Here is a 27,692-nt window from a genome sequence, read left to right on the forward strand (position 1 = left end):
GGGGGGCAGGCTACCCTCGGGGGGAGGCGGGGGGCCGGCAGGAGGGCCCAGGGCGCACCCATCCCTGCTCCTGCATCAGCAGCAGCCAAATGTCAGCTTGTCCCCGGCCCCTGGAGGCCCCACCCTCCCCAGCCTGCGCCCCAATCCCAGCACCTCACCCAGGACACCGCGTCCCGGGACACCCAGGCTGTCAGCAGCCCGGCCGCGCCCTGCGGTCGGTCGTCCCGCCCGGCCGGCCTGCCCGCGCCCGGGAGGTGGGCACGGGGGGAGGAGGGGGCGGGAGAGAGGCCCGTCCGCTGTCCAGCGGCGACACCCGGCCGGGTCTGAGCCCCTGGCCCCGTCCGGCCTCGGCGTCTCTTGCACCGGCCAGTTCACCCCTCCGTGGCCACCGCGGGGCCATCCTTGAGGGGGTCACTTCGGCTGCACCCCCACACCACTGCTTGACCTCAGGGACCCCAGCTTTGTCTCAGGAAGGAGAGGGGAGAGCTGCTGGGGGAGGGGGGGCTGGCCTCCGTGTCCAGCAGGACGGACCTGTCAGTCAGGGCCTGGTGGCCCCGCCCCCTGCCCCCACCCAGGCCCCAAACACCAAGGCGGTCCAGGCCCCCCAGGCCCCAAAGGTCCTGCCTCCGGACCTCACCCCCCGAGGGCTCTCTCAGTGACACCCCGAGCTCCAGGCCCCACCTCCAGGAGCCCCCAGGCTGACAGTCTGGCCAGGCTGAGGCCCCCGAGGGTGGGAGGGAGGCGGCCACACAGGTCCCTCCTCCAGGCCCGTCCAGGGCTCCTCTGCCCAGCAGACAGGTCCCCCCGAGAGACCTAGGGGAGACAGGGGGGCCGGCTGGGCCCAGAGTTCACCTCTGCCACCTTCCCAGCCACTGCAGGGCCTGCGGCGCCACCTGGTGGTCAGGTCTGGAATGGCAGGCTGGTTGACTGGGGGGGATGGGACTCAAAGGCTCTGTCCCCTGCCGCCCCCCCCCCGCCCCCGGACCCCTGGCCCCCTGGCCCCCTGGGCCCCCTGGACCCTGGCCCTCTGCCCCTCTGAGGACAGGAGTCTCGCTGGGACAGGAGAGCTCACAGCTGGGGTGCGTCCTCGCATGCAGGTGGGTGGACCCCGGCCCAGCACGGCCCGAGTGCCCTGGAGACACTGACCCACAGGAGACACGGTCGGGATGGGGGCCCCCCTCCCCCCTGGACTGTGCTGGCCTCGTGACCCCTTTCTTTCCACAACCCAGAACCCCCCCCATTCCCCCCTCCCCGTAGCTCCGTCTCCAGGCTCTGCTGGGAGCCTCCCTCCAAACACACCTCCAGGCCATCAGCAGCTGGTCGCCCAATGTTTTAATGAGTTAAAGCACAGACAGCAGCCCCCCCAGCCCCCCACGTGTCCTCCGGGCCCTGTGCCCACCCAGGACCTGGGACCTCCTTCCTGTCCCCTCCCTGGGGTCGCAGCGGCCCAGCTCTTCCCTCCCAGGGCCCGGCCTCCCCCCTGCAGGCGGCTCCCCTGGGGTGCCCTCAGGGGGAGAAGGAAGCAGCAGGGGGAAGGGGGAGTTCGTGGTCAGCCTGTCGGTCAGCCTGTGGGTGGGGCTGGAGGCTGGGTGTCCCCGTTCCTCCTCTTTCCTGGGGGAGCCTCCCAGAAGCCCCCCTGGGCTCCGGTGCCATCCTCCTCCGTCCGACCCTCAGGACTGGCTCCCCGGCCGGCGTGGCGGGCAGGCCTCTGTCCTCCTCCGTGGCTGGGTGGCCGGGCAGGGCCATCGAGGGCGAGGCGGGCTAGGAGCTGGGATCTGCAAGACACGGACACCAGGGCATCCGGCTGGTCCCCGAGGGGCAGCACCCCCGCCCCCACCTGCTAAGTGGGACGCTCCTACAGCAAAGGGGTTAGGCCTGGGCTCTGCCACGGGGGTCGTGGGTTCGAATCCAGAACCACAAGGTGCTCTCTGAGCTCAGGCCAGGCCTTCCCGGGCCCCGGGCCGCCCTCAGCACCCAGACAGGAGGCACCTCTGCCAGTGGGGCTGCTGAGGGGCCCCCCGAGTGCCTGGCACAGAGGGTGCAGGGGGGAGGGGGTGCCTGGGCCGGAGCTGAAGGGACCATTTTTGTACCAAGGAAAATTCTGAATAATTAGAAGTGTTTAGGGTTATTGATTTGGCTGTTCAAACTATGAGATGTTCAAACTACGAGATTATTGGGGAGAAATTGTGTGTGTGTGTGTGTGTTTTGTTAACCCTCACCCGAGGATATTTTTTCCGTTGATTTTTAGAGAGAGTGGAAGAGAGAGGGAGAGACAGAGAGAAACATCGATGTGAGAGAGACATCAATCGGTTGCCTCCTGCACGCGCCCAGACCAGGGCCGGGGAACCTGCCACCCAGGTCCGTGCCCTTGACCGGAATCGAACCCGGGACCCTCCAGTCCGCGGGCCGACGCTCTACCCACTGGGCCACACCGGCCGGGGCGAGAAATGTTTTCTTTGTAACCTAGGTGATCTGCGTCACCGTGAAGAGGTTTACCAACGAGAGACCCGCCATGGCTTCGGGCACCGACGCCGAATGTGGGCACGTTTGGGGGGCGCACACCATGCAAAGCCTCTCTCTCTCTCTCTGCCGACGCCAAGCATCGCTCATCCACGACACGGCCCAAATACCACCTTACAGACCCGCCGACCGGGGGCCGTGGAGGGCCAGCGAGGGCCGGGTCCCAGGCCGAGTCCACGGTGCCCAGTCACCCCTGGGCACCCCTGCAGGCAGCTGGCCACCCCCCGGCCTCCCTCCCCTCCCCGAACCCGGCCTCGGCCAGGCCGGCGGGTACCTGTGACGAGGAGGGTGGCCGTGCTGACGGCCTGGCCCAGCGCGTTCTCGGCCACCGCCTTGTACAGGCCGCTGTCCTCAGGGCCCACGCCCGGGATGACCAGGGAGCACACGCCCAGCGTGTCGGTGCTGTACGCGCCGCGGCGGCCCTCCAGGCTCTCGCCGTTCCTGAACCAGGTGACGCGGGGCGGCGGGCAGCCCCGCACGGCGCAGCTCATGCAGCACTCGCAGCCCGCGGGGAGCAGGTGCGAGCGCAGGCCCACCAGGAACCAGGGCTTCTGGCTGCGGTCCGGCTCCCGGTAGCTGGCCGGCTTTGCCGGGACCTTGTCTGGAAGGGAAGCAGCGGGGACAGACGGGGGGCTCAGAGGGGGGCAGGCGGCGGGGGACAGGCGTGTCCTTCCTGCAAAGCAGGCCCCAGGCTTGCCTCACGCTTTTATTATTTTTTTTTAATTTTAAAAAAACCCCAATATTTTAATTGATTTCAGGGAGGAAGGGAGAGGGAGAGAGAGAAACATCAATGATGAGAGAGGATCATGGATCGGCTGCCTCCTGCACGCCCCACACTGGGGATGGAGCCTGCAACCCGGGCCTGTGCCCCGACCGGGAATCAAACCCTGACCTCCTGGCTCATAGGTGGACGCTCGACCCCTGAGCCACGCCGGCTGCGGGGGAGGGATTTTTTATTTTTTTAACCACGAGCTAACACGGGTCCACTGGGGACACAGAGAGAGTCAGAAGGAGAAGGAGTGGCAAGCCAGCATAGCCTCGCTTTTTGGGGTGGAACCTTCCAGGCATGTCTCAACTGTAGAAAATCCGCCTGATTTCATCACTGCTTTTGACACCAGGGGGCCGCGTCGAAGGTCTTCTCTGTTTGGCTGGGTTTTCCGAGAGCCGCTCACCTCACTGCCTGCCCCCCGAGGGCATCTGGCTTCCCAGGCACCCACAGCCCCTCCATTCTCCCCACGGAGGTGGGACCCCCACCCGAGCCAGGGACTCAGAGGACCCGGTGCCGGGGGGCGGGGGGGGGTAGGGGGGATCGGCCAGGAGAGGGGCGGCCACAGCTCCAGGCCGCCCGCTGGACTCCGGGTCCGGCGACACATGGAGACGCGGCCTCGGCACCCCACCCCCAGCTGCCCGGGTGCCCAGGTGCCCGGAGGTGCCGCGTGCTCACAGGGCTCACCTCGCAACCGAGGGAGGCACCAGGGCTGGCCGGCGTCCGAGGGCTCGCTGGCGCCCAGCTCGTTCTTGGCCACCACGCGGAAGTGGTACTCGTGGCCGGGGACGACGCCCAGGAAGGTGAAGCGGGTGGTGTGCACGCGGTCGGCCACCTCGCGCCAGGGCCCGTGGGCGGCGGAGCGCATCAGCACCGCGTAGTGCAGCGGGACGCCCCGGGCCTCGTCCGGCGACGGCTCCCACTCGGCCGTCACCGTCCCCGGCACGTTCTCCTGCAGGTGGACGGGCCCCGGCGCCTGCGGCCTCGCTGTTTTCATAGAAAAATAAAGAAAGAGCCGGTGGGGAGGGCTGGGGTGCGGTCCCTGCACAGCCAGGGTTATGTGGGGGGGCGCACAGCTGGGGCCTGGGGCCCGGGCGCCTCACCTGCCACCCGGAGGGCGAAGGTGTGGGTGGCCTCCTGCCCCTGTGGGCCCCTCAGCACCACGCAGTAGAGGCCGCTGTCCGAGAGGCCGGCCACGGGCACCAGGAGCTGGGTGAGGCCGTCCTTGGTGGACGTCACGCTCCGTGGCGACAGCGGCAGGCCGTCCTTCAGCCAGGTCACCTCGGGCAGCGGGGCCGCCTGGGGGACGAGAGGGGAGCGTGGGAAGGGATCGTTCCGGGGTGTCCACGGGCTGTGGGTGGGGCCTGCGGGGACCTGGGGCAGAGAGGGTGCTGGGAGGGGTGTGGGCGGGGCAGGGCCCTCGAGGAGACCCCTAACTCCCTTTTTTTGGTTGTTTTGTTCATCCTCCCCAGAGGATATTATTCCATGGAATTTTAGGGAGAGGGGAAGAGAGAGGGAGAGACAGAGAGAAACATCGATGTGAGAGAAATACATCGATGGGTGGCCTCCTGCACGCGCCCTGACCAGGGCCCGCGCTGGGGAGGAGCCTGCCACCGAGGTCCGTGCCCTTGACTGGAATCGAACCCGGGACCCTTTGGTCCGCAGGCCGAGGCTCTATCTACTGAGCCAAACTGGCTAAGGCCTCCCTCCCTCCCTGTGGCCTGAGGCCCAGCGCCAGCCCCGGTCAGAAGGGCACCGAGCGCCGAGCCTGGCTCCCTCGGTCGCTGGCAATGGCCCCTCCCCACCCCGTTCGGCAAAGGCACTGACCTCGAAGCGAACGGGCACACGGATGGTGTCCCCCACTCGGACCACCAGGGTGTCCGTGGCGCCGGAGTCCACGAGGAACCTGGGACTGACTGCAACACACGTGACGGCCCGTCACCCCCTCTGCTCTCCGGTCACGGTCACCAGCCAGGCGGGCAGGGGAGCGGCGGGTGGGGGGGCGCGGAGGGAGGGGCGCTCACCTTGGGCGGGCGTGGCCTGCACCACCACGTCCAGGGCGGCGGGCTGGCCGCGGCCCCCGTCGTTCACGGCGACGACCCGCACGTAGTAGCCCTCCCGCGGCCGCAGCCCCTTGGCCGTGTAGGAGGTGCCGGGCACGGTGCCCGCGTGGCACGGGGCCCACTCCAGGCTGTCCGAGGGGCACAGCTCCACCACGTATCCCTGCGCCTCGTCCGCGTCCTGCGTGTCCGGCGGGGCCCAGCGCAGGCTGATGCTGGTGTGCGACGTGTCCGTGACCTGCAGGTCCCTCACGGGCCCGGGGGGTCCTGGCCGAGCACCGGGGGGGGCGTGAGGTGTGGCACCTCCTCCAGGGAGCCTCCCCTGATTACTCCACTCACTCAGCAACCTGCCCCCCCCCCCCCGCCCCGCACCATCCCCATGATTCCTGCCACCTGGGACTTCCGTGGGTGACTTCTCCATCCCCAGGATCCCAGAGACGAGAATCCTGTATGTCTTTGTCCTGAGCTCTGAGCTGCTCGCCACCACTGCCTCTCATGGAAGCATCTAGATCTGCATTTCCCAGGCCTCTCAGCGAGGCCTTTTCTTTTTAAATTTAATATATTTGTATTGATTTCAGAGAGGAAGGGAGAGGGAGACAGAAACGTCCATGAGGAGAGAGAATCATGGATCGGCTGCCTCCTGCAACCCGGGCCTGTGCCCTGACCGGGAATCGAACCCTGACCTCCTGGTTCACAGGTCGACGCTCAACCACTGAGCCACACTGGCCGGGCCTGGCCATTCCCTTCCGACGGTCCCTGACCCGCAGCCTCCTGTCCTGTCCCCCGGCTTCAGAGCTGCCCCCGGCTCCCCTCCACCCCCCTCCTCCCATGAGGGCTGCCGTCTCACTTACTCATGGGGTCCCGAGCGAAGACGGGGTCCGAGGGGGGCCCAGGCTGCCCGGGGCCGGAGGGAGCCACGGCCGTGACCCGGAACTCGTACTGGCAGTCGGGCCGCAGGTCCGACACGGTCCACCTCCGCTCTGCGAGAAACCGCACGTTGGCGCCATGGGGGGCGGGACCAGGCGATGGGACATGGACAGTGCCTGGGGGTCCCGGGGCCCCACACGGCCCTGCCCTCCAGCCCGCGGGGGTGGCCCAGACCTCGCCAAGGCGCAGCGGGCGCTGCTCAGGGATCAGGCCCTGGATCCTTGGCACTGACTTGCCAGGTGGCCATGGGCAAGCGCCTTAACCTGTTATCTTTGTTTGTTTGTTTTACTATACTAGGTGCACCGGCGAATGATGCAGGCTTTTCTCAATAGAGGGGGTCACACACGTGTGGATATGTATGTGATTTGATGTGTGTGCTGTGTGGCTGTATTGCTCCCTCAGAGACCACTCGTTCCGATCGACGGCTCACGCGCTTTCTGAGCAGCCCTTCAAAACGGGCGAAGAAATGGGAAATGGGGTCTCTGAATGGTCTGCCTCAAAACAAGAAAAGTTCTATTGGGACGGTCTCCACAAAGGACCTGAAAGTCGGGGGGAATGTGTAGCCAGCGATGGACATGACTTTGAACAAAGCACTTCTGATGTTTCTCTTGAAATTATCGTGTTTTCTTTGATGACAAAATCCGCATTTCTAACCGGTAAAGGGCCAATCCGCATTACTAACCGGTACAGGGCCAATCCGCATTACTAACCGGTAAAGGGCCAATCCGCATTACTAACCGGTAAAGGGCCAATCCGCATTTCTAACCGGTAAAGGGCCAATCCGCATTACTAACCGGTAAAGGGCCAATCCGCATTACTAACCGGTAAAGGGCCAATCCGCATTACTAACCGGTAAAGGGCCAATCCGCATTACTAACCGGTACACCTAGTATTTTTATTGATCTTAGAAAGGAAGGGAGAGGGAGAGAGAGAATCATGGATCGGCCGCCTCCTGCACGCCCTACACTGGGGACAGAGCCCGCAACCCGGGCCTGTGCCCTGACGGGGAATCGAACCCTGACCTCCTGGTTCATAGGTTGATGCTCAACCACTGAGCCACGCTGGCCGGGCTAAACCTCTCCCCTGTGGATGAGACACTAAGACCTGGGCAGGGAGTGAGCTATCCAAGGTCAAGGGTGGACAGGGGTGGACAGGCTAATGGCTTCCACCCCAAGATGCCCCCCAGCCCGGGTCTCCCCTCCGAGCTGTGGACACTGCAGCCACACGATTCCTTGTTGGGGGGGGTGCGGGCAGGGGGGGCCGTCCTGGTGCCGTGGGTGCTGAGCCGCGTCTCTGCCCCCCTCACCCTGGACGTCCCTCCCCACCTTCTCCCAGCGTCTCCAGGGACAGACGCCCCCGGGGAGACCCGCGGCTCGGGGCCCATCTGGCCCGATGTCACCCCAGGACCTCGGAGCCAGGGGGCGCCCGGGGGACCGTGGAGGCCGAGGGGGGGCCGCTCACCAGGCACCGGCTGCTCGGTCACGGCCGCCCACGTGTTGCTTCCCTTCTTGCGCTTGTCGACCAGGTAGCCCAGGAGGTGGGCGCTGCCGGGGCCTCGGGGCGCCGTCCAGCTCAGGGTGATGCTCTGGCTGGAGGCGGACAGGATGGCGGGGGCCGAGGGGGGCCCGGGGCGCGCTGGGGGCGGAGGAGGAGGGTCAGCGGAGGCTCAGGGAGGATCGGGGGGCAGTGGGGCGTCTCGGGGGGCCACACTGTCCCTCCCAGGGGAGCGTTGTTCAGGGACACGTCCCGGCTGCCCGGGGAGTGAGGGGGACAGGGGAGCTTGTGGCCGAGGGGTCCAGCCAGACGGGCGTCTGTGGGGGGACGAGGCCCCCCAGCCGGGCTCGCGTGAGGGTCCCCTGCGTCCGCAGAGCCCTGGCTGGGAGGAGACCCCACATCTTGTTCCGGATCCTGAGTGACACGGGGCGGGGGCGCCTCCACGGTGCCCGCCGAGGACTCACGACCCTGCACAGTCCCTCCCCCCGGGCACAGTGGGGAGCCCGAGACGGCCCCAGCCTGGCCTGAGCCCCCCCGCCCCCCCCGTCCGTCCTCTTACCCTCGGGGGCCACCAGCACCTCCTCCGACTCCAGGGCCTCGCCGGGCCCCTCCGAGGTCACCGCCCGCACGCGGAAGGCGTACTTCCTGCCCTGCTCCACCTGCCCGTCCGTGAAGCTGGTGGCGTCGGCGGGGGGCTCGCCCACCTTCAGCCACGTGCTCCGGCCGGCCTGCCGCCGCTCCACCACGTAGTGCTCCACGGCCCGGCCCCCGTCGTCCCGGGGGGGCCCCCAGCGGAGGCAGACGCCAGCCCCCCGGCAGTCCTGCACCTCCAGGGGGCCCTGGGGCGGCTGGGCCTTGTCTGGGACCCGGGGGAGGAGCAGGAAGAGAAGGGGCGTCAGGGGAGCTGGGGGGGAGCCTGTACCCCCCACACCCAGGTCAGCAAATAAGCCTGCCGTGGGGGAACCCCCAGAGAAGCCCAGGTAGGATCTAGAGGTGTCCCTGGTCTCCACCCCAACACAGACACATGTACACACACACACACACACAGCCACACACACACACACAGCCACACATGTGTGCATGTAGTCACACACACATACACAAGTATGCACACACCATATGCACATATGTGCACCTATGTTTGCATACACATGTCACATACATCTGCGCGCACACATATATGCACACTCACACGTGCACACACGCCATATGCGTATGCACATGCGTGCACGCACATATATGCACACGCTCACACATATGAACGCACATGCCTAGGGCTCCCTCCCCCCCCAGGCTGCGGAAGGAAGGGGGGGCAGCTGCTTTGATCTTAAACAGCCAGCGGGCAGGGGGGGGGTCAGCGCCGGGGCCCCGGGCCTGGGGGAGGCTGGGCGGGCACCTATGACGTGCAGGGTGAGCCCGGCCTGCACGGAGCCGCCCTGGCTGCGCAGCGTCACGCTGTACTGGCCGCTGTCCCTCCTGCTGGCGCTGGGGAGGCACAGCCGCGCGAAGCCGTCGCCCAGGGCCACCTGCGCCCCTCGGCCCCCCGTGCCGTCCACCGCGGCCCCGTCCTTGGTCCAGGCCGCCTGCACCGGGAGGCGGCTCTCGAAGGCGATCTTCACGCTCAGCGGCTTCCCCGCCTTGACCACCAGCGGCTCCTGCAGCCTCTCCATCACGTCCGGAGCGATGACGGGCGGATCTAGGGGTGACACAGGGCAAGGGGGGCAAGGAGACCGGTGCCCCAGGCGCCGGGGGAGGGCATAGCAGGGCTCAGAGACGGAAGTCTGGGCTAAGAGTGAGGAACCTGAGGGCTAATGGGGGGGTGAGGGGGGTTGTCTGCAGCAGAAGGGTCCCGGGTTCGATTCCGGTCAAGGGCACATGCCCAGGTAGGTGGTGGGCTCGGCCCTCGGTAGGGGGCGTGCAGGAGGCAGCCAATCAATCCACGATTCTCCCTCATCATTCCTGTTTCTATCTCTCTCTCCCTTTCCTGTCTTTTCTCTGAAATCAATTAAAAATATGTTAATTAGCTGAAACCGGTTTGGCTCAGTGGATAGAGCGTCGGCCTACGGACTGAAAGGTCCCAGGTTCGATTCCAGTCAAGGGCATGTACCTGGGTTGCGGGCACATCCCCAGTGGGAGATGTGCAGGAGGCAGCTGGTCGATGTTTCTAACTCTCTATCTCTCTCCCTTCCTCTCTGTAAAAAATCAATAAAATATATTTTTTAAAAAAATATGTTAATTAATAAATAAATAAAATAAAATAAAATAAAACCATTTTCTCAGACGGAGGGTGGGCTGGACACCGGCTGCAGACCAGCCTCACCCTCGGGCGCTTGCGTATCGCCCGGCGCTGACCGCCAGGCGGGCAGGGGCGGGCCGGGCCTCACCTCGGACGGTCAGGGTGGCCTCGCTCTTCTGGTCGCCGGCCACGAAGCTGTACCTCCCGGCGTGGGTGCCCTGCGCGTGGGCAATGAGCAGCCTGCGCACCAGGCCCTCCTGCTTGAAGACGAGTCCATCCTGGACGCTGAGCTGCAAAGAGGCCAGCAGCTGAGCCGGTCAGCCCCCTCCCCCTCCCCCCGCCCCCAGGCTCCTCTGCCTCCCCCCGCCCCCCCCCGCCCGGGGGCTGTCACCAATGCAATCGCAGGAGCCACCCTGACGGGCGGGCCAGCATCGAACGTGGTCCCGGGCCAGCCACGTGCTCACGCCCCGTGAGCCGCCACCTCCCTGAATGGTGCCTACAGCCTCACGCAGGAGGTCCCGTCATTAGCCCACGTGAGAGATGAAGCCGGAGGCCCGAGCTCTGAAGCCACAGGGCACACTCCCTCCGCAGAGCTCAGAGGTTGTCCCGGGGCCAAGGGGTCTTGCCTGGTGAGGCGGACAAAGTGGCTTTTGTACGCGGCCTTAAAGGACACGTTGAGCCCTGGCCGGTGTGGCTCAGTGGATAGAGCGTCAGCCTGCGGACGGAAGGGTCCCGGGTTCGATTCTGGACAAGGGCACAGGCCCGGGTTGCAGGCTCGATCCCCACGAGGGGGCGTGCAGGAGGCAGCCGATCCATGACTCTCTCTCATCATTGATGTTTCTCTCTCCCTCTCTCCCTCTCCCTTCCTCTCCGAAATCAATTTAAAAACTATTTTAAACGAAAGGACACGCCGAGTTCAGCAGGCGTTGTTGGGACAGAAACAGCACTGGGGGCGGCTGAGAGCAGGGCGCGTGGGCGGCAGGGGTCGGGGCGCACAGTGGGTCTACAATCCTGTGTGTTGTGAACACACTGGGCGGTGGGCTAAGCTCCCAGGTGCATTCAGAAGACGAAGGAGGAGGCGTGGGCCTGGCCTGCTCCCTGCTCTCCCTCTGGCCCTGCCCCCGGCTGGGGGTGGAGGCGGGGGTGGCGGGGTGGGGGTGGGCAGTACCTGGACTCCATCCTTAAACCAGGCGCCCGGTCCCAGGTCCCGGCTGAGGGTACAGGAGAGGGTGGCGGCCTCCCCCAGCCGCGCTACCGTGTCAGCCAGCTCCCGGGAGAAGTGGCCCTGGGGGGCTGGAGAGACACACACAGAGGCTGGGCCGTCACCCAGGGACCCCCACGGCCCAGCCTCCTAGGCCCTGGCCTGCATGGCCCCTGGGGGCCCCCGGGTCCTGCCAACTGCCCTCTGCCCACCCCCCCCGCTCTTCTCAGCAGGGCATCTGGGGTGCACGGTGGACGGAGGGCCCCCGAGTCACAGAGACGGGCGGCCCACAGCCTGGGGGACCCCCAGCGTGAGTCGGACCACCCTGGGCTTTGGACATCGTGTGTCCGGACGGATGCCCGGGGTGGGGGGACCCCGAAGCCCCTTGGCCCGGATCCCACCTGCACAAGGAGGAGGCGGCTGCTTCCTGGCCCGGGAGGAGATGCCCCCAAGTTGGGGGGCACCGGCAGGGACAGATGCCTGGCGCTGGAGGCGGACCTGGGAGGAGCGGGCGCCTGGCGGTCAGGGTCCCCGCGGGAGCCAGCCGGGCTGGGCACCTACCTCGGGCTTCTTCGCAGAAGCAGCCGGTGCCGATCTTGTGTCTGCCTCGCGGGCTCCGGGGGGCGTCCTGCCCGTGGCCCCCGCCGCCCGGCCTGCCCTCCGCGCCACCTCTCCTGCTGCCCGCTCGGCTCCCGTCCTCACGCGGGGTCTCCCCGGGGCTCCCCGTGTCCTCTGCTCCGTCCTCTGCTCCGGGCCGCGGCCCCCGGCCCCCGGCCTCCTCCTGCGCCCGCCTCTCCGCGCCTCCAACCGCGGCCCCCGCCCGCGTGCGGGACCTGCTCCCCCGCGGGGCCTCGTCCTCCGTCGGGGCCTTGTCATCCTCGGCCCCCGGGGGCCCCCTTCCTCCTCTCCGTCCTCTGCCCGGCGGGGCCCCCGGGCCCCCGACGTCCGTGGGTCTGTCTCCAGAGTCTTTGCTGCCCAGGGGGCCATCCAGGCCGCTCCAGGCTCCGTCCACGTCCCGGGGGCCAGCGGGCCGGCGGCTTCCGGCCCCTGAGCCTCTGCTGTCCCGCACCCCCGGGCCCTGCCTCCCACCGGCCTCTCCTGGGCCGGCAGCCCCTGCCCGGTCCTTGGGTCCCCCCGATTCCTGGGTCCCCCCGAAAGCGGCATCGTCCACCCCGGAGCCGGGGGGCTGGCTCCCGGCTCCTGCACGGCCCCCTTCAAAACCCTGGTCTCCCTGGTCCGGGGCGCGAGGTCGGCTAACCTCCAGCCCATCAGCAGATGCCGACGCGGACTTGCCCCTCTGCCCGGGTCTCCGGCCGCCGTCCTGGGCCTCGCCTGTGCCTGTCCCCGAGGCGGTCGCCACCCCCCCACCTCCCAGCAGGGAGTCCCCCGCGCCCTGAGGCCCTGGTCCCCCCTGGGCAGCGGCTCCGCCCCTGTCCGCTGTCCCCGCCCCTGCCCCTGCATTCCCGGAGCCCTTTTCCCGCCTGGATCCCAGTGCCCCTGCCCCTGCCCAGGCCTCGCCCTCCACGGCTCCCGGACCATCAAAGCAGCCAGGAGCCCCCACGCCCCTGGCCTGACCTGCAGACCCGCCCTTCCCACTGGGGGCCCCTCTGTCCCCGGGAGCCCCTGGGGCCCCTGAGGAGGCAGAGCTGCCGGCGCCCACCGCCCCGGGCAACCCCGAGCCCACCCCAGGGCCAGCCCCGTTCACCAGCCCCGGTGCCCTGGCCCCCTCGGAGCTGGGGCCACCGTAAGACCCCTGTGAGGCCGCCCCGGACCCTGCCCCGGACCCTGCCCTGGACCCCGCCCCAGGCCCCCCGGCTTCTCGGCCATTGGGTCCCCCCTCCTGTCCCGCTGAGGCCAGAGCGCCTGCTGCCCCACGGCGCCCGGGGCCACCCCCGGAGCCCCACTCACCCTCCAGCCCGGTTTCCCCAGACCCTCCGGGGCCTCCCCTGTGACCTGCCTCAAGCCCTGACCCCACTCCCCCGGGCCCCCCGAAACCATCCTTAGGACCTGCCTGGGCCCCTGATCCCACTCCCCCAGGAGGCCCCAAACCATCCCTATGACCTGCCTCACTCCCTGACCCCATCTCCCCAACACCCCCAATCCCATCCCTGTGGCCTGCCTCACTCTCTGACCCCATCCTTCCAACACCCCCAATCCCGTCCTTATAACCTGCCTGGGCCCCTGACCCCATCCCTCCAACACCCCCAATCCCATCCTTAGAACCTGCCTGGGCCCCTGACCCCATCCCCCCAACACCCCCAATCCCATCCTTAGAACCTGCCTGGGCCCCTGACCCCATCCCTCCAACACCCCCAATCCCATCCCTATGACCTGCCTGGGCCCCTGACCCCATCCCCCCAACACCCCCAATCCCATCCCTATGACCTGCCTGGGCCTCTGACCCCATGCCCCCAACACCCCCAATCCCATCCCTATAACCTGCCTCGCTCCCTGACCCCATGCCACCAAGCCCCCCTGAGCCGTCTCTAAAGCCCGCCTCACCTCCTGGCCCCATCCCCCCAGGCCCCCCTGACCCCCCGCCTCCATGGTGCTGAGGCCCCAGAATCCCTGGTCCATCCCTGTGACCCCGGTCAGAACCCGGCCCGCTGCCAGGACCCTGGGCCTTGGGGCGCCCGGACTCGTCCCAGCCAAGGCCCCGGGTCCCCTCCCAACCGCCCTCTCTGCCCCCTCCGCCCCCCGCCCTCAGAGAGCCTGGCTCCGTGGCCCCGGGACCCCCAAAGCCATCTGCCCAGCCTCCTCCAGGAGCCTCCTTTGCCCCTGGATCTGCTCCCACATGCCCCTCCCCTCCGGCCCCCCCCATGGTAGCGGAGGTCCCAAGGCCACCGCTGGGACGTCGCCTGTCCCCAGGGCCGGCCTCCCCGGGGCCTCCGGATGTGGCGCCCCAGGTTTCGGGACGCATCCCGGCCTCCTCCCCTCCCCCTCCCCCAGGGCCGCCCCTGAGACCAGCAGGCGTCCCGGGCCCCCTCCCTGCAGGGCCCTGACCGTCTTGGTCCCCAGGCCTCACTGCCCCAGGTCCCCGCGAGCCGCTCCTATAAGCGCCCCCCTCCTCGGCCTCTGCCCCCCCAGGCGCCCCGACACCCCACGCAGAGCCCGCCTCTCCCGGCGCCCGGGAGCCATCGCCGGAACCAGCCCCACTTCCAGGGCCTGTTCCCCTGAAATACCCCGAGCCGTCGCCGTACCGGGACCCCACTAAGCCAGCCTCGGCACCCCCCTCACCTCTGGGCCCCCCTTCTCTGGAGCTCCGAGCCCCATTCCAGAAATCCGGTCCAGACCCCGTGGCCCCTGGGTCTCCCTGGGTGCCCCAGGGCCCCTGAGCACCCCGGCCTGGAGCCCCCATAAGCCCGTGGCTGCTACCATCGCCCCCCTGGCCAGACCCCATCAGCCCGGGCGCCTGGGTACCACCCACACCCCCTCTCCCTCCTCCAGGTCCAGGGTGGGCCCCGGCCTGGCTGAGGCTGGACCCCATGTCGCCCCAAGGCCCTGGCCCCTGGCCCTCTCCTCCCCAGCCCCCGGGACCTCCTGGGCCTCCCTCCTGCCTCGAACCCTCAGGACCCCCGCGCCCCCAGAGGGCGTCTCGGCCCCCAGGTATCGCGGGGCCCTGGGAGCCCTGGCCTGCGGGCGTCTGTCCTGGAGACAGCCCTGGTCCCCCGAGACCCCTGGCGTCCGCACAGTCCTCATCACCCCGTCCCCCGGAGCCCCAGGACCCAGGGCCGCTGCCTGCCTCGGAGCCGGGGGACCCCAGGGCCCCAGGACCTCCGGCCACACTGCCGTCCCCAGACCCCCCCAGGCCGGCCCCGCTGCCCCCGGCGCCCCAGGCCGCTCCGCTCCCCCTTTCCCGGCTCAGAGCATCCTCACCCCTGCCCCCGTCCAGGCTCTCCCCCTGCAGGAAGCTCTCCATGCCTTCCCCTCCTGCCCCCGACCCCGCAGGGCCCGACCACGACCCCTGCAGGGCCCCCTTGCCTGTCCCGGGTCCCAGCTGAGCACCCCAGAGCTGTCCCCTGCTGTCCCCACTGTCCTCCTGTCCTTCCCCACGGCCCCCCAGTCCTCCCGCCCCCCAGCCCCCCACCGGCCCGCCGCCTCTGTCCCCATCGCCGTCTCTGCCACCGTCGAGCTCGAGCCCTCCCGTGAGGCCCAGCCCTGACCCCGCGCCTTCTCCCTGGGACTGGGGCCCCCCCGGGAGGCTCGTGTCCCAGCCCCCCTCCCCGTCGAGCTGGTTGTCCCCGGAAACAGTGGCCCCGAATCTGTCCGCTTCCGGAAAGCCCTTCCCCGCCTGCCCCGGGCCCCAGGCGGCCCCGGCTGCCCCCTCGCCCCCCATCGAGGGGTAGCTGTGCCCACCAAGGCCACCTCCGTCCAGGCCGGCTGGGAGCTGGCGCCCGGGATCCCGCCCGGCCCCCCCGGGGGCGCCCCCCTGCTCTCTGAGACCCCCCCGCTGGCCGCTGGCCCGCCTGGACTCTTCGGCGTCTGAGGCCGGGGCTCCTTGCCCCTGAGCTTGGTGGTCAGCACTGGTGGTCAGAGGGCCTTGATCCTGCCCAGCTGTCGACGCCACCGAGAGAGAGAGAGAGAGAGAGAGAGAGAGAGAGAGAGAGAGAGAGAGAGAGAGAGGGCTGTTAACGGGGGCCGACGGTCAGCGGTCCCCACACCCCTGCTTGTCCTGACCCCCAGGTCCTGGCAGAGGGACCGGCTGCCCGTCGGAGCAGGGAGCCCGGTGGGCCAGGCAGTGATGGGGACGCGCCACCCCCGCTCCCCAGCCCTGCACCCACCCCCACCTGCCGAGTGGCCCCCGAGGATTTGGGGGGGAAATGCAGGAGCCGGAGTCACTTGCTTATCAAACCGTCAGGAGGCAGAGCCGCGGCGTAGTTTGTTAAAAGACCTACGTGGCCCTGGCCGGCGTGGCTCAGTGGATAGAGCCTCGGCCTGGGGACCGAAGGGTCCCGGGTTCGATTCCCGGTCAAGGTCTCATGCTCGATCCCCAGTAGGGGGCGTGAGAGAGGCAGCCGATCAGCAACTCTCTCTCTCATCATGGACGTTTCTCTCTCTCGCTCCCTCTCCCTTCCTCTCTGAAATCAATAAAAAAAGAGTTTCATGGCATTTGACCAGTTTTCAGAGATAATAAAAAAATAAAAGACCTACTTGCCCTGCTGGGGCCTTAACCATTTTACCGTCTCCTGGGACCGCCTGGAACCCAAACCCTGGGAGGGGGCGGGTCACAGGTGTTCTATGGCCTCATCCAGGGCTCCTCGTCCACCGAACCTGGGCCCCCAGGGCCACTGGGTCACCCCAAGGCCCACAGGCAGCTGAGAGGGGCTGGCTGGCGGGGAAGGGCCCACACCGCAGTGGGCGGCGGCACCATCCCCGCCCGCCCCCGGTGCCCTCCTGGGCCTGAGGTCCCCCCACCCCACCCCCCGCGATGGAGGTGGGGGAGGGTCCACTCACTTTCAACCACCAGCCAGGCGCTGGAAACGTGGAGCCCGGTGTCCAGGGAGTAGGGGCCCATGTCGGAGAGCCGGGCCCCCCTCACCACCAGCTGGTGGGTCAGCCCGTCGGGGGACACGGACGCCTCGTACTTGTCGCTGGGCTGCAGCGGCTGGTGCTTGAAGTGCCAGGCGGCCTGGGGGCAGGGGTTGGACAGCGTGCACGCAAAGACGGCGTCGCCCCGCTCCTCGCAGCGGGCCTCGGACAGCGGGACCAGCACACGGGGCGGGATGGCTGGGGGGAGCGGGAATGGGGCTGTCAGCCCGCCTGCCCGCCCGCCCGCCCGCCCGCCATATGGCAGGTGTGACCGCCCTGCCCGGTTGGGGCCGGCATTCGGAAACCCAGGCGGCTCAGGCCCGCTCAGCCACACACACACACACACACACACACACACACACACACGTCACCTCAGAGGGTCCCCTGGCACCCCCGTGTGGGTCAGAGGGGTTCCCATTAGCCTGTGAACAGAAAGACGGGCCCTGGCCAGTGTGGGTCAGTGGCTAGAGCATCGGCCTGCGCACATGGAGGGTCCCAGGTTCGATTCCCGGGCAGGGCACAGGCCCAGGTCGCGGGCTCGATCCCCAGTGTAGGGCGTGCAGGAGGCAGCTTGTCAATGATTCTCTCTCATCAGTGATGGTTCTCTCTCTCTCTCTCCCTCTCCCTTCCTCTCTGACATCAATAAAAATTTATTTTAAAAGAGAGAGAGAGAGAGAGAGAGAGAGAGAGAGAGAGAGAATACCGACCTTGGATGTGTGGTCCCCGCCCCACGGTCATCGTCCCGTTCAGCTCCCCCGCCCGTGGCACCAACATGGCCCCCCCGACCCGCCTGCCCCGGCTCCCGCGGGCCCGCTCACCGCTGGCCTCCAGCTCCGTGGAGAAGACCTCCGCGTCCTCCACCTTGACCTGGTAGAGGCCGGCGTCCTCCGGCCACAGGTCCTGGATCTGGAAGTGGTAGTGTTTGCCCAGCCGCCGCACGCTGCGCTTGGCGTGGCTCTCGGAGCTGTAGGGGACCATCTCCCCGTCCTGCGGCAGGAGAGGAAGAGGGGGTTCAGGGCCTCCGCGGGTCCCCACGACCTCCTGTCCCGCCCCCACCCTGGCAGCAGCCGGCACTTGTCTCCCACGGGCCCAGGCACTGGCCCGGACGACATATTCCCGGGACTTAAAGGGGCTGGAGCAGGGGGTGACCGGGGGTGGAGGGGGGATGAGGGGGTGCAGAGCAGGCCGGGAGGGAAGTAAACCGTCCACGAAGGTGTGTGACTCGGGCCACAGGGCAAATTACCTGCCGGAGAATCACCTAACACTTAGGTGCCCACAGGGGGCCGGGCACTGTCTTAGGGACTTGGGACGGACCATCAGGGGATAAAACAGACCAGGGTCCCTGCTCCCAGGGAGCTGAAGTTCTGTGGGGGACACGGAGGCTAGGCACCATCTACCTATATAAAAGGCTAAGTGACCGACTGTCCGACCGTCCGACCGTCCGTCCGACCGGCCGGCCGGCACACATGACGTGCGCTGGCAATTTAAAAATAAACGTTGACTTGCTCAGTTATTCCCGGCGGGGGGGCAGGAATCCCACAGTCCCTGCCCCCAGGACCCGCAGCGCCCCTGCCAGCGGCCCCCCAGACACACCTTGTACAGGTAGACATTGCTCTCGGGGTCCTTGAGGTCCAGGTCCAGTTCAAAGAACGCCACCCCCTCCTTGGTGACCTTCATCTGTTTCGTGTTGGAGACGGCGTTGACGTACTAGGGGAGACAGACCCACCGGGGAGCTCTCTTCAGGGCACTGCAACCCCTCAGGCCCCGGGCCCCCCAAATCCCGGGCAAACAAGCATTTCCCGCTTCGCAGGGGGGAGGCGTGAGCCCCGTGGAGCAGGGAGTTCTCCGAGATGAGACAGCAGGTTGGGGAGGGGAGCAAGAAGGGACCCAGGTGTCCGGGGCGCTGAGGACACAGAAGGGCTCGGTGTTCATCAGTGGATCCATCTAATAGAAGTGAGTTGAGCACCTCCTGGGGGTAAAGCCCGGTGCTGGGTCCGGTGTTGAAGCAGGTGAGAAAGCGTGGAGGAAAGGGAGCTGAGGCCCCAGGTGGGAGGTCTGATCAAAGACCATTTTCAGGAGGACGAAAGCTACGTGTTTTGTGTTTCCAGAGGAAACATTAGGTTTGGACTCCAGGTCGGTTTGACTCGGGAAAGAACTTCCTGAACAGGTTGTAAATGCTGGAATGAGCGTGCCGATGGGAACTAAAATTCCCTGCACGGGAAGCCTTTGGGAATAAGACAGGCCCCCAAGGTCTGTGATGGTGAGGGAAAATGGTGATGGTGATGATGACAGTGATGGTGGTGATGATGGTGATGGTGGTGATGGTGATGATGGTGATGGTGGTGATAATGGTGGTGATGATGGTGATATTGGTGATGGTGATGGTGGTGATAATGGTGGTGATGACAGTGGTGATGGTGATGGCGATGCTGGTGATGGTGGTGATGGTGATGATGGTGGTGATGACAGTGGTGATGGTGATGGTGATGTTGGTGATGGTGGTGATGGTGATGATGGTGGTGATGACAGTGGTGATGGTGATGGTGATGTTGGTGATGGTGGTGATGGTGGTGATGGTGGTGATGGTGGTGATGACAGTGGTGATGGTGATGGCGATGTTGGTGATGGTGGTGATGGTGGTGATGGACATGGGGTGGTTATGATGGTGGTGGTGATGGTGATGGTGGTGGTGGTGGTGATGGTGATGATAGTGATGATGGTGATAGTGATGGTGATGGTGATGGTGATGATGGTGATGGTGATGATGATGGTGATGGTGATGGTGATGATGATGATGGTGGTGGTGATGATGATGGTGATGGTGATGGTGGTGATGATGATGGTGGTGGTGATGGGGATGGTGATGGTGGTGATGACAGTGATGATGGTGGTAGTTATGATGGTGATGATGGTTGTGATGATGGTGATGATGGTGATGATAGTGATAATGGTGATGGTGATGGTGATGGTGATGGTGATGGTGGTGATATTGGTGGTGGTGGTGATGATGATTTTGATGGTGATGGTGGTGATGGCTCCCAGGAAACCCTTGCTATGTGTCAGGCACTCAGCCAGGTGTGTCCAGCGCACCCTCTCGCACCCCCTCTCCACAGCCCTGTGAGGTACCTGTGACTCTAACACCCCTGTTACCAGCAAGGAAACCAAGACACAGCGGCCCTCACTTCTCCAAAGCCCAGAGTTAGTATCGGGGCAGGTCCACAGCCAGGACGTTGGCTCGGAAACCTGGGTCCCTGGCCAGACGCCGCAGGGAGGGCTGGGTGAGGGCGGGAGGCCCGGCTGCAGGCCCAGCTCCGGGGGGCCCCGCGAGGGTACCTGCGCCATCCGGTCGTCGCGCTCCCGGCGCATCTTCTCCAGCTTGCGCAGCATGCCGCGGAAGTCCGCGATGCCGTACTGGATGCACAGCCGCTCATAGTCCTTCCGGTCCGCCGACATCAGCAGCTGCCACACCTGCTCGGGGTCCATCTTCTTCTTGGGAGGCGGGGCGCTGGGGAGCAGGGCCGGCGGGTCAGAGGCCAGGGGAGCCTCAGGAGCGGACACCCCCAGGGGCCTGGGGCGCTGCCCTCCCTGCACCCCGGGAAAGGGACGCACAGGCTGGGGCCCGGGACCGACCACCTCTCCAGCTTCCTGGGAGGACCCCGCGAGATGCCTTTGGGGACAATGGTCCTATTGCTTTAAACGCACTCTCCTGGCGGACCGCCCCGTCGCCCCAACGAGCCAACCAGGCCCCAGAGGGGAGCTCAGAAGTGGCAGAAGGGCACCCCGTGTGCCCACCACTGAGCATCCCTCTTCCCACCGTACCTGCGGTCCAGCCCCCCTGCCCCTGCTCAGGGCGGAGCGAGGGCTGAGCCCCAAGTGCTCATGGAGGCAGCTGGGCCCCCCCTCCACGGACCCCCACACCCACCTCTTCCTCAGCGTCCTCCGCAAGTCCATCAGCTCCTTACTGAGATCTGCAAAAGGAACCAATGAGGCCCCGCCCCCAGGGAGCGGGCGGGTGAGGAGGGGATGGGCGGAGGGCGTGTGGTCCGTGGCCAACAACACGGAGCTGTGGAAAGGGGCCCTCACGTGGCCCGGCCGTGTGGCTCAGTGGTTGAGTGATGGCCAGTGAACCAGGAGGTCATGGTTTGATTCCCCGTCAGGACACATGCCCGGGGTGCCGGCCCGATCCCCAGGAGGGGGCGAGCTGGAGGCAGCCGATCCATGATTCTCTTTCTTCGTTGATGTTTCTCTCTCTCTCTCCCTCTCCCTTCCTCTCTGATATCAATAAAAAAAATCTATATTTTTGAAAGAACCAAAGGCACCCTCCTGTGGACTGGACCCCTGGGGCCTCTGTGGGGGGGGCCCAGCCAAGTGGGGGGCGCCAGGCAAGGGGTAGCCCGCCCCCCAAAAGCCCCAAGGACAATCCTTCGACCTACCCTCCTGGGGTTCCGTGTTCCTCTTCCGCTTCTTCCGAAAGCCAACTGCACCGTCGGGGAGGAGGGGGAAGTCCATGTGGGCAGGGAGGGGAGAAGCCAGACACACTGGTGGTCTCCCCAAGACGGCTGAGCACCGGCCAGGGTCCCGAACCCCCCCCCCATCCCCTGAGGCGTGGGGACAGCCCAGGAGCTGGGATGAGCGGGATGGAGGGCCTGCCCGTCATACATGTGGATACCCCAGAGCCTCAGGGGGACCCCTCCCTCAGGGGCCAGTGACCCCCGGGGCCACAGCTGAGCCCCATCTAAGGGGCAGCTGCTCTCTCCTCCCCTGAGAGCTGCCGTGTCAGGGTGAGGCCCCACTTTGCCAACCAGCTGTGTGGCTGGACCTGCAGCCATTCACCACCCCCGTCTCCATCACTTATGCCCCCCCTTTCCCAATTCCCCCCAACAGCCAGGCCTCTGACTCCTCTTGGGCACCCCAGGGGCCTGAGCACCGATGAGGCAGGCGGGGTGCGGGGGGGGACCCCACCTTCGATGACGGTGAGCCGTGCGGAGCACACGGCCTCTCCGTACGGGTTCACGGCGACGCAGTAGTACTTGTCCGTGTCCTCGCCTGTCAGCTTGTTGATCTGCAGGGGGTGCCAAGCACGGGGATGGGGGGTGGGGGGCTGGCACTCCCCCTCCCCTGTTACTCGGCCTGGCTGTGGGCTAGGCCCCCCCAGGGGTGGGAAACGCTGGCCCGAGGGCCGTATGAGGCCCAAGAAATCATTGGGTCTGGCCCCGCCAAGGCATTAGACGTGAGCTGGTTAAGAATTTGACCACACAGGGCAGGCTGGTTGTTAAGCGGATCATTGCGTACGGCCGCGAACGATGTTATAAAGATCCAAATTGCCCGGCCGGCGTGGCTCAGGGGTTGAGCGTCCACCTAGGAACCAGGAGGTCAGGGTTCGATTCCCGGTTGGGGCACACGCCCGGGTTGTGGGCTTGATCCCCAGTGTGGGGCGTGCAGGAGGCAGCCGATCCATGATTCTCTCATCATTGATGTTTCTGTCTCTCTCTCTCTCCCTCTCCCTTCCTCTCTGAAATCAATAAAAATATATTTAGAAAAAGAAAAAAGAAAAAAGAAAAAAGAAAGTAGCTTGTCAATCAAAGACGGGGGGGGGGGGGGGGGGGCGCCCCTGGGCTTGTCACCGGGCCGCCTGACTCCATAGCTTTCCTTACGCGTCTGTCACAGCGCCCCCAGGTGGTCGGAGGAGGTACTGCGCGCCTGCCAGGCCCACACCTGCCTCCCGCCACCTGGAGCCTCAGAGCCCAGTCCGGCCTCCTGGACGCAGCCTCCTCTGGGGACTGGGGGTGCGGGGGAGGCCGGGGAGCCCCTGGAGGGGCCGAAGGAGACCTGGGGGGAGGGGTGGTTCTCACCTGCAGCGCGTGCTCCCTGCTGCCCGGGGCGGAGAGCAGCTGGTACTTGCTGGAGTTGCTGAGGTCCCCCTGGCTGCTCTGCCAGCGCACCTGGGGCGCGGGCTCCCCGCAGACCACGGCCCGCAGGATGGCGTTTCTCCCTGTGGCAGAGCAGCGGGCAGGGGGCGGGGAGGAGGGGGGACGGGACGGTCGCTTTATCGCTTTATCCAGCTGCCCGCTGGGTGCTACCCTCAAGGCTCCAGGCATCCCGCCCCCCCCCCCGCACCCCGTGTCAGGAAGGGGGCCAGGCCAACGTCCCCGACTCAAGGGCAGGAGGCAGGCTCCCAGTGCCCAGTCCCCGTGCCCAGTCCAGGTGCCCGGTCCCCGCCTGGCAAGGGCCGGGGGGCCTTGAAGGCCACGGTGAGTGAACAGGGCCCGGGAGGGAAGGACCTTTTCTTGGCCTGAAGGACTCTCCCAAGTCTGGGGGGGGGGGTCTTTTTGTGGGTCCGTGTCACTCTCTGGGCGGGAGTGACAGCCACAGGAAGGGGTAGCTCTTGGGTGCCCGGAGGCTCTGGTCCTGAGACACGGGGCCCCGGCCTCAGGGAGACCCCAAGCTGGGGGCAGCTCCCCCTCAAGGCCCCCTCTGCTCTCCCCCACCCAGTGTCCATTCCCTAGACCCTTACATCGCCTTCTGGGGACCCAGGCAGGCCCCGCCCCCCCTCAGTGCAGGCAGATGTGGCCTGGCTGGTGAGGACTTGGGGACGGGGGCTGTGCATGCTGGAGGCGGGAGCGGGGTTCCCTCAGCGCCCCCCTCCCACTGGGCCTCACCCTCGGCCAGCGCCATGGTGACCGGCTTCTGCTCGAAGTCGGGCAGGCTGCACCCCTCGGGGACCTCGTCCACCAGCTGCCGCGTGGTCACCCCGTGCTTCTTGACCGACCTCCCTGTGGACACGGGAGACAGGGAGATGGGCCTGCCCCCCCGCTTCGTGAGGGGCCCTCCCCACAGGGGAGAACGGACCGCGGACAGGCTCCCTGGCCCCGTGCTGGGCGGGACAGACGCGCAGCTCCAGCCTGTGGGAGGCACGTGTGACTTTTCTAGGGGAACCAGCAGTGATTGGAGGCCCCGGGACGCGGGCAGGGCCCCCTGGGGAGCCCCCGGGAGTGTCCCTGGGAGAAGCTGGAGAAGGAGAGGGGGAGGCGCACCTGGCCGGGAAGCAGGGCCTGCATGGGGAGGTGGGGGGGCGGGGGGGGACTCTGAACCCTTTAATTTTTTATCGTTTAAGAATATATTTATATTGATTTCTGGGAGGAAGGGAGAGGGAGAGAGAGGAACATCCATGATGAGAGAATCATGGATCGGCTGCCTCCTGCACGCCCCCCACTGGCGATCGCGTGCAACGCGGGCGTGTGCCCTGACCGGGAATCCAACCATGACCTCCTGTTCATGGCCCGATGCTCCACCACTGAGCCGCACTGGCCAGGGGGACCCCTTTATTCAGGAAAACAACTCAAAACCCCAAGTGGAAACGAGGGAATGTGGGCACCGGTGAGCTCCCAGGGGCCTGAGCCCCGCCTGCCCCGCCCCTCCCCTCACCTGCCATGGTCTGGCTCCTGGGCTCCTGAGGGTGGCGGGCGATGGGTCCTGGGAACAGGAGGAGGAATTGGTTCTGGGCGGGCGGTCGGCGGGTCTCACCCCCGCCCTCCCCCCACAGCCGTATCTGGGCACCGGCCGTATCTGGGGGACACGGGTCCAGTTGCTGCCGCCCCCGGGAGCTTGTCCAACCCCAGCAAACGTGGGTTTCCTGCAGGTCCCCTGGCCCCGGCGACACCCGTCTCCCGGAGGCTGGGGGGCTCCTATGCTGCCCAGTGGCCCAGGCACGGGGGACAGGTGGGCTGAGCTCTCACCCCGTGCAGTGGCCTGGCTCCCGGGGGGCAGCCCAGGGCGAGGCCGCCTCCTCAAGCCTCAGGAGCCCAAACCCCCGGCTTCCAGGGTTTTCCCGCTCCAACAGCCTGGTTCCCTCGACTTTTTTTAAAATATATTTTTATTGATTTCCGAGAGGGAGCGGGTGTGGGGGTGGAGGGGGAAGAGGGGGAGAGAGAGAGAGAGAGAGAAACATCCATGATGAGAGAGAATCATGGGCCGGCTGCCTCCTGGGGATCGAGTCCGCACCCGGGCATGTGCCCTGACCAGGAGTTGAACCTCGACCTCTTGGGTCCGAGGTCGATGCTCAACCACTGAGCCACCTGGGCCGGGCTGGCGGCCTTGACCTTGGGCGTGACTTTCTCAAGGACACAGGCTTCCCAGGGGGCCCGGCAGCCCCTCCCTCCCACCCTCAGCCCGTCTGGGCTCAGGCCGTCGCAGGCCAGGCCCCCCACTTGGCTGCTCCCAGGCCCTGGTCCCCGTGAATCCACCGGTCCCCCCTGAGGCCGGCGAGTCATCACATCAGGCGGACAGGTGACCCCAGCCTCTTCCCACCACCCGTCCCCCCAGTTTCCTCTCGCTCGGTCCGGTCCATCGTGGCCGCGGGGAAGTGCCCCCCGGGAGAGGGCACAGGCTCCGGGCCGGGAGAGACCCCTGAATGGAGGGGAGGGGCCGTCTTGAAAGGGTTCCCCAGCCGTCCTGCCCCCGACGGGGCTGCCCCTGCTCGGTGGCCACAGCGTTCCGTTCCCCAGAGGCCGTTTCCTGCCGGGAGCCCTGTCCTGGGGGTGGGCCCGCCTGACACGGCACATTCCTGCACACGCGGCCCATTCCCCTTCACAGCTGCCCACCCGCTGCCTCGCCGGCCCCAGCCCCGGCCCTGACACGCAGGAATGCCGCGGTGCGCCAGGGCGAGCTGGCCAGGTCACAGGGCCACCGCCACCGTGTGAGCCGCGGGCAGGCGGGGAGTCACGAGGGAGCGCCAGGGCGGAGGGCGGCCGCCAAGCTGGCAGCCGGGCCCCGTCCCACCCATGCCTGCGACGGCCACCTGGCCCCCGGCCGGGACCCCACCCTGGAGCCCGGGTCTCCTAGCTGTCACCTCCCTCACCTGTCATCATCGCCACCCGCCCGGCCGTTAGTCACCGTGAAGAGCTGGTGCTAACCCAGCCCCGGCTCCCAGCTGCCCCCCCCAGCCGCGCGCCACCCCCCCTTCCTTCCCCGCTTCTAGGGCGCAGCCAGCAAGGAGCGAGGTGCCAAGCCCTACGCATGGGATTGGGGGGGTTCCCACGTGAAGCCGGGTCACCCTGGGGAGCCCCCTGCTCTTCAGGAAGAAGCCAGACGTGGTGCAAGGTCAAGGCCGCAGGGCGAGAGCGTGGCTGGCTGGTTGGAGCCGCTGGACGGTTTGGGGGGGGGGATGAACCCTCGTGTCCACATTCCAGCCCCCCAATGAGGCTTCTGCCCTGGGACCGGGACCCGCGGCCCTCCCTCCGCCCCCTGCCCTCGCCCGCCCGGCGGCTTCAGCCCTCGGACCCAGGTCCCCGCGGCCTCTGCTTCCTCAGCTGGGGGCTCTCTCGGCCACGTGGAGATGTCCCGAGTCCGACCCCGGTTCCTCATGCTGAACAGCTCGCCCGACCTTTAACCTGCTCCCCGTTTTGCGCCCTAAGCCACAGGGAGCCCCGAGGGAAGCACCCAGACTGGACCGCTGCCCGGACGGGGGGCCACGCACCCCGGGGCGTGACTGGCCGCCAGGGGATGTCCCCGGGCGAACCTCCTGCCCTCTGCCCGCCCCTTTGCCAGGGGACAAGCTAGAGAGCACTCAGGTGTCCCCCTCGGTGCCGGCCCCCACCCAGGTGGGCAGCCAGGTGGGCAGGACCCACTCACCTGTGCACAGCTGGCCTCCTGCCTCCGGTCCGCCTCCTCCTCCTCCGTGTCCTCCTCTGCGTCCAGCTGCCGCGCCGGCCTGGGGCTCTGCAGGGACTGAGGTGGACAGGCAGGGCTGGGGCAGATGGCTTCCTCGGCCCCTCCCACTGGCCCCGCCTCCCTCCTCCTCCTCCTCCTCCTCCTCCAGCCGGGCTTGGCAGGACAAGGCCCCCCAGGCGTAGGGCCCCCCCTCCCGGAGGTCAGCGATGGAAGGAGGGTCCCGGGACATCTGGTTCCTCCAACGCCTGGCCTTGCAAAGCCCTCGGCGCGTCACCAGGCCACCGGGCCGGCTTAGGGGTGTTTGCTTTGGGCTGTGCCACTTGGATGACCCCCCTCCGCGGGGGCGTCTCGTTGTCCGAGGCCCCGGCTTTACAGCTAAGCCGGTCCCCAGGGACCCCGGATCCCGCTAAGTCACACACATACATAAAAGCCGCCGGTCCCCCTGGGGATCGCAGCCCAACGCGCCCCCACACAGGCCCCACAGGTGGGGAGCGAGTCCCAGTCCCAGACGGGCCAGAGGGCGGGACCCCACAGACACCACCACCCGAGGGGGAGGGTCCACTCCCCTCCACGGAAGGAGGCCCTGGGAGTCGTGCAGCCAGGAGGCCTTCCTGGGGGAGGGGAGCTTTCTCAGGACAGAAGGGGAGGCCGGCCAGCTGGGCAGATGGCGGGTTGGAGGGGAGGGGAGGGAAGGTGGGAACTGGGGGTGGTGGGCTGGTCCCAGGTCCTCTTCCTGAGAGCGGAGGGCAGGAGACGAGGGGACGAGGGGACAAAGCCACCTGCTCTCCAGGTGGGGACGGAGGGCTGGCTGTTGCCAGGCTCCAGAGAGACTTCAAAGGACGTCAAGGAAACCGGGGTCCGTGCTGCCTTCGAGGGGACACTGAGGGTCCCCCGTCCTGGTGAGCAAAGAGCCCGTGTGCTCTCGGGGCGGGGGGAAGGGTGTGTGTGTGGACGCGTGGACTTGGGTGCCCCCCCCGCACCCCGTGTTTCCAATCCTGTGGGTCAGGGGCAGGCGTCTTGTTTATTCAGCAAATACACGCCGAGCACCTGTCCCATGTCGGCCCCGGAATTCACAGGTGAGCAGACCAGGCCCCTCAGGCCCCGGGGTCCGGCCGAGAGTGGGGGGCTGGGGGTGCCGGGACGGGGGGCGGTGAGGTGCGATTGCACAGGGAGGCTTTGGGAATCCCTGAAGACTCGGTCTCCTCCTTTCGGCTGGAGGGAGGACAGGACGCAATTCACAGTTTTAAATGGTTTTTTTAAAAAATATATTTTTATTGATGTCAGAGAGGA

The 27,692-nt window shown here is 66.9% G+C and overlaps 1 protein-coding gene across 1 annotated transcript; it reads right to left on the minus strand.

The window, feature by feature from the left end:
- Positions 1 to 1,334: 1,334 nt before the first annotated feature.
- IGFN1 (immunoglobulin like and fibronectin type III domain containing 1) lies at positions 1,335 to 26,448 on the minus strand. The gene is made up of 25 exons (XM_059677901.1): positions 26,364 to 26,448; positions 24,159 to 24,206; positions 23,393 to 23,506; positions 22,586 to 22,725; positions 21,696 to 21,795; positions 21,167 to 21,211; positions 20,656 to 20,701; positions 20,067 to 20,238; positions 18,327 to 18,440; positions 17,552 to 17,720; positions 16,659 to 16,931; positions 15,707 to 15,758; positions 11,766 to 11,881; positions 11,172 to 11,296; positions 10,152 to 10,293; positions 9,164 to 9,463; positions 8,327 to 8,626; positions 7,735 to 7,908; positions 6,198 to 6,326; positions 5,311 to 5,613; positions 5,114 to 5,202; positions 4,390 to 4,585; positions 3,974 to 4,273; positions 2,795 to 3,121; positions 1,335 to 1,775 (listed from the first exon to the last, which is right to left on the minus strand). The coding sequence occupies exons 2-25, from the start codon at positions 24,163 to 24,165 to the stop codon at positions 1,762 to 1,764; spliced, it is 3,747 nt and encodes a 1,248-aa protein (XP_059533884.1). The 5' UTR covers positions 24,166 to 24,206; positions 26,364 to 26,448; the 3' UTR covers positions 1,335 to 1,761.
- Positions 26,449 to 27,692: the final 1,244 nt, after the last annotated feature.

Source organism: Myotis daubentonii, chromosome 20, assembly GCF_963259705.1.
Source record: "Myotis daubentonii chromosome 20, mMyoDau2.1, whole genome shotgun sequence".
In the NCBI taxonomy this organism is placed as follows: Eukaryota; Metazoa; Chordata; class Mammalia; order Chiroptera; family Vespertilionidae; genus Myotis; species Myotis daubentonii.

What these genes read in the sequence shown, in the direction of transcription:
- IGFN1 (XM_059677901.1), bottom strand. An exon ending in GGTTTAAGGATGGAGTCCAG is followed by an intron (nt 10,294 to 11,171) that starts GTACTGCCCACC and finishes GCCTCTTTGCAG; the next exon opens with CTCAGCGTCCAGGATGGACT. An exon ending in CTTCGCTCGGGACCCCATGA is followed by an intron (nt 5,614 to 6,197) that starts GTAAGTGAGACG and finishes GTGCTCGGCCAG; the next exon opens with GACCCCCCGGGCCCGTGAGG.